We start from the raw sequence: 6,105 nt of genomic DNA, 5'->3' as shown, positions 1-6,105 counted from the left end.
AGCTTTCAAGAATCTACTATTAAAGAAGTATAGTAAAACAATTTAAGACCTTTTATTCAACCTAGCAACCTGGTATACACTTACAAAGCTTTGTATTCACACAGATACAATAGTTTGGCTCCTTAAAGAGACAACAACATTACTAGGATACTAGGTGTAATACTTTAAGAAGACAGTATGTACAGTCTATAATATACACAAACTCTTGAAGAAGATAGTTACTCAGGGTTGTTATTATGCTTCCAAGACTAAGAAGGGTAAGAGGAAGTAGTTAGACAAAAAAACAGTAAAGACAAATGTAAATACAAAGAAACTCAACATTAATATACTAAAATTCTATACTCTTAGTATATACACTTCTACTATTTGTCAATTTAGTATGACTGACTCTTACAGTACTCAAATTGTAAGTATATATACTTTAACTTGCTCTTTATACTTATCTCAATTGTGTATCTTTCAGAGTAAGTCTCAGTATAAAAGACTCAAGCAAATGTATACTAGAACAAATAAACAAGGTACTGTAAAGAGAGTATTACAACCAGAAGGTAGGATTTGTAAGATTCATAATATTGTGAGAGTAAAGAAAGGAATACAATAATAGGGATATAAGGATAAAGCTTACCTTTAAAGTTAGATTACTTTTGTTTTCTATAAACTATTAGGATAAAAAGAAACTGTTCTTTGTTAATATTACTATACTATAGTAGAACTCAAGGTCCTTTAGATTGACAGGATCCCCAGATCCTTTATTAGACAGGACCTAAGTACAATTCACAAGCACTAATGCTTTACACACTCATACATACATATCTACTCTAGGATTTCATACTAGACCTTTGTAAGCATCTGCTTAGTCACATTCTCTCTAGACAGGAAGATAAGACATTCTCCCTAGACAAAATTCACAGCCTTCACATAAGAAAGGACAGATTGTATAAACACAAGGTATTGTATGTTAATTACACAACATACAATGTTTGGAGAGCCTAGGACTTGTTGAATCTATACACACATACTAATGTTATACTACTTTCAGGCAAAACAGACAATCTGTTTGTTTATGTATGAATTATTAGACTTTTTCACACAGATATAAGTTATACTAGCTCAGAACACAATTTCAAGAAACTTAAACAGTTAGATTTTGTTTAGGTTTACTGGTTAAGAGTCTAGGAGAATGTCTCATTTGCTGAGAGATGTCTCTCTCAATTGTAATTCTATTGTTATATCAATTCTAATACTTTTAGATTTGTCAACCCAGATTTAATTATTTATAGTACTCATTTAATCCCTCAATTTTCTGAGGGAACTACTGAGACACTCCTCCCACCATCCCTTACCTACTGACCTAAAGAAAATAATGAAGATTACAAAATCTATTTTGTAAACATATATGTACATTGTTACAGCTTTCAAATTTAGAACATATAGAGCTGACTTGTGTTAGTCTAATGTATTATAGCTTTGTAGACTGTAATATGTTTATGTACTACTAAGGTGGAGGAATTGGCTACAAGAACACCTAGTCTTTAAACAACCAACTACTGTAAGACTTACTACTAGAACAAGCTAGTAAGACAATCAATAATAGGATGAGAGAAATAGAACAGGAAGATAATATTAAAGACAAGGAACTTAAAAGTAAAGATGAGGAACTTGAAAGCAAAGGTAAGGAAAGTGTTAGAGAGGAAGAAAACAAATCAGACAGTTATGTGAGTCTGTAGTGAAATTATAAATGTAGTATACAAATATAGTAATTTTAAGGTTATACACAACAATCTACTAATTAATCCTTAACATAACTAGCAAATTGTAGTAAACAGTATCTTATAAGAATGAAAATACTTAATAACACTGTTCCTCAATCTTACATTACTAGTATACACTTGAACTACAGACTTGAAATTTGTAACTGTAGAATGTATTGTAACTTAAGAAGACATTATTCATACTATCTTATTTTACAAATGACTGACAGATTGTAGACTAAAGGTGAGCCATTTTTTGTATAGTGAGGACAAATGAAGTATTTCAATCAGACTGTCTTTCTAAGACTGTAGAGAAATAGTAACTTGTACAAAGTTGTTATAACTTGTTCAACATTTGACATGTTAATCTATGTCTGGATAGGTTTTCTACAAACACTTCTACTCAGTGTTTTAAGGTTTACTTACTTGCTAGTATCTCTCTTCTTAGAAGTAGGGCCCTTACCTAATGTTAACTCATATTACATTTACTGTCTACTCATTTGTATTAAAATATTTGTAAAGTCCCTCCTAACACTCTCTATCCTTACTATTGCCCTTTCTGTGTCTCAACTAACACACTCAACATCTTGTACTTCTCTGACAATTCTCACCCAAGCCTACTACTTAATTCAATACTCTAAGCACATTGTAACCTATTACTAGACATGAACAGTTTTGTATTTTAGTACATTATTATATTTTCTTAATAACCTCTTGAGTAACTTACTATACTACTGTCTAGTATTTTTTTTGTTAATTGTACTCTGTATTGTCTCAATTGTACACTCAAACTGTTTAGTTGCCTCTCTCTATTTTGTAAGCCAATCTAAACATGTACAAAACAAAGAATACAAAACATGTGTTCTATAAGGCTAGTACTGATAAAATTCTGGGAGTGCTTAAGGAAGTACTCTCAGATTGTTATAGTCATATTAAAACAGCTAAAATTGTGTAAGTTCTTATATTTTTTTACCTTTTTTTACTACTAACATTATTATTATTACTAGGGGTAGTATTCATGAGTCAGACAATAATAATACTCTACACCTTTTAATAAGGTGTTTTAGGAAGAAGAAAATGGTAGGATCTATACACCTACCTTTTGTTAATAATGTAAGTCTTTTTACCTTTGTCTTGTCTTTCTTTACTAATATTATCTTAAGAAATTTAATTTTGAGAGGGTAACAATTAGTTTTAAAACAGCTAAGCAATATACTATTAAAAAGATCTTATAATATTCTTTTTTTACTTTGTATTTACTATTATAACACACATATTACATTCTACTACACACATTTATTAAGTTTATAACTTTACAAAAAGTGTTTTTAATACTTACAAATATAGAAAAAGACTTTTTAATTGTATTATATAGTAGACACAAGACTCTTTCTTCAGATGTAATACTAAAATAAAGTTTCTACTCTTAATATAAAGTTATTAAAAGACATTTACTAAAGAGAAATACTTATAGAATCTTTATATAAATATGTAAGCCTTGTTTTTACATTATAACTCTTTTACAATTATTGTAATTACTATATAAAAAATATACAAAGTTTATCATACTTTACAAAATATAAAAGTTCTTACAAGAAATCTGACTTTTTCCTAATGTGTTGACTGTAATCTGAGATGACTCTAAGGTAAGACTAGAGTTAAGAAGCTTACAGTCATTCCTACTTAGTAACACAACATTATAGGAGGTAACTTTAATTAATTGGCAGAGGGACTTACAGGAGGGCTTTAGCAATTTAGAGTAAGTTGTGTAAGTCTCTTACAGTAAAGCTCAGTTCAGGTGACAGAAGTATAGTTGTATAAGTCCAGTCCTTGTCTAGTCTAGACAGTTTTTCCTAGACTGTGACCCAGACCTGGACCAGATTTTGAGGTTTAGGTTGGACCTGGACTGGACCACTTTAGACCACTACTAGACTAGACCTGGACTAGTTTTGAATATTACTAAAAGAAGGAATACTTGAGTGAATATATGTGTATTATATTAAATTATACTAAATTATACTCAGAAAGGTAAGATTATTATACTTACACTTGTTGAATGTATATACACTAATGTATTTATAGTTTATACTACTTTGTCATTACTCAGTCATACATTTATTTCAAACAAATTAATATATATAATAGCCTTTTTACTTAAAAAACAAATATAACAAGTAAACTGTAATATATATACTAGAATAATAGTGCTATTCTAAGGATATATAAAATTTTCAATTATATAACTACTCTTTTATAGTACAAAATATTGTATTTAGGGTCCAGGTCTGGTCTAGTGTCTATACTAGTCTATACAATCTGAGAAAATCCTAGTTCCTCTAGACTCTAGACTAGACTTGTTAGACTGTGCCTAAACTGGACTTTAACTGGACCAGACTAGCAGTCCAGTCCAGGTCCAGACAGTAGTCTACTCAGTCTAGGACTAAACATATGTAACTGAAGACAGAAGTAGTAATTTGTAATACTGTAATAATAAAGTACATAATAGTTACAAATTAGGGATACTAAGTAAGAGAGATTAAAGTCACTCAGAGACATTAGAAGTTGAAGTAGAAGAACCAAATCACTATTAATTCTGGTTCTCTTTCAACAATACAGGTCTGATAAGGTGTACCCAGTTGTCTATAAAGAAGAATAGTGTGCTAGATACTAGTCATATAGAGATAAAATCTGAATAATCATAGTTCAGCTAGAAATATACTGTAAACTGAAAAGCCCTCAAATCTGTCAGCATATATTGCTCAGAATCTAGAGTATAGTATTAGTCTTAGTTTTACTCTACTTTATCTTAATTTGCTGCTCAGAATTGTGGTCAGTCTTAGCTGTGTAATCCTGCTAAGACTTATACAATATCAGAGATCTTTATTGATAGAATATCTTATACACTTCCTCTGCTTTGAAGAGCTAGCTCTCATTTCCCTACCTATACAAAGTGGTTGTGAATATGAATATTAGATTCAGACAGATACAATACATTCTTACCTTACTAAATTACAAATGTAATATGAAAGATAGGGAGTTGTGATAGCACTTTAGTATATACACATGTATGTGCTAGCTTTTATACTAGATATAATGTGTTCTATACTAAGGTAATGTAGATGTAAATAGTATTATAGTGTAGTGTATCTAATACTCTCTTACAAGTACAAATATGGTTCCTACAAGTGTAACCTAATGAGTTCTATTAAGTACTTAATCTGTAGAACATAGAGTACTTTTGTAAGAATGTCTGCAAGCTGGTTCTGAGTCTGAACATAGTGTATGTTAATGTATTAGTTTTGAATATAGTAGCAGACAAAGTCCTTTTGTAAATCAAGATGTTTAGTCCAAGTATTGAATGTGATTTCCTCAGATTTGACTGTGTGTATTACACCCTGATTGTTGTAATAGATTGTAATAAGTGCTGATTCTGTCTACAGTACTTCCTCAGTAAGTTGTTTCAGCTAAATAGCTTCTTAAGTTATGTATACTAGTACTTACAACTCTGCTTTGTAAGTCAATAGTAGTACTAAGTTTTGTTGTTTGCTAGCCTATAATATAGTACTCTTCCCAAGTTGGAAGACATATCTGTTAATCAATTGGTGACCTTCTATTATTTGTCTGTCAGTATTGTAGTATTCTTGTAATATTGTCAGTTTTGTTCTGCTAAGATGCAACTAGTGATTCATTGTTCCATGTAGGTATTAGAAGTAATGTTTTACTGTATTGTAATACTGTATACTAGGTTTTTGTAGATAGTACACTAATTGGCCTGTAATGTATATAATATCTGGCTGAGTACAATCTACTGTATAATATAGTGATCCTACCATACTTGTGTAGAGTATTGATTGTATGAATTGTTTGTTGTTGTTCATTATTTCATTTGTACTTGTTAGGCATGTACCAGGTGTCATTAGTGTTTGTAACATTTGTTTGTTTTCAAGCTTGAATCATTGTATTATACTCTTAATATAATGTCTTTATTGTAAGTATATTGTTTGTTCATGTCTGTTTCTTTGAATTTTAATACTAAGTAGCTAATGAATATTGTTTCTGTTCATAAAAGTAATGTATTGTTTCAATACTTGTTTGAATGCACCTATTATAGTAATGTTTTCACTAATTATAGTAATATTGTTACAGCTGTTTTCAAAATTGTTGTCACACGCGCGATTCGTGATTTTCGTCACACTAAGTACACTCAAATACAAAATCTACTATAATTCAACTAATACTTAACCAAATTACATGATCTAAGTTGTAAAAAATATACTTTTAAAGTGTCTTTCATATCCCAGAAAAAATAAAGTAAAATGAGCAAAATTTGAGTAAGATACAACACAATATAGTG

At 30.0% G+C, this 6,105-nt stretch overlaps 2 protein-coding genes across 2 annotated transcripts; both read left to right on the top strand.

The window, feature by feature from the left end:
• Positions 1-307: 307 nt before the first annotated feature.
• FOMMEDRAFT_81352 (uncharacterized protein) lies at positions 308-601 on the top strand (the record flags this gene model as incomplete). Its single annotated transcript, XM_007264809.1, has 1 exon — positions 308-601. A coding segment is annotated over one exon (294 nt), but the record flags the coding sequence as incomplete, so codon positions are not given.
• A 221-nt stretch (positions 602-822) lies between these two features.
• On the top strand, positions 823-993 carry FOMMEDRAFT_79896 (uncharacterized protein; the record flags this gene model as incomplete). The annotated part of the gene is made up of 1 exon (XM_007264808.1): positions 823-993. A coding segment is annotated over one exon (171 nt), but the record flags the coding sequence as incomplete, so codon positions are not given.
• Positions 994-6,105: the final 5,112 nt, after the last annotated feature.

The sequence above is a fragment of the Fomitiporia mediterranea genome, assembly GCF_000271605.1.
Source record: "Fomitiporia mediterranea MF3/22 unplaced genomic scaffold FOMMEscaffold_4, whole genome shotgun sequence".
In the NCBI taxonomy this organism is placed as follows: Eukaryota; Fungi; Basidiomycota; class Agaricomycetes; order Hymenochaetales; family Hymenochaetaceae; genus Fomitiporia; species Fomitiporia mediterranea.
Note: the sequence above shows the minus strand (reverse complement) of the source record. Positions and strands in the feature narration are given on the sequence as shown.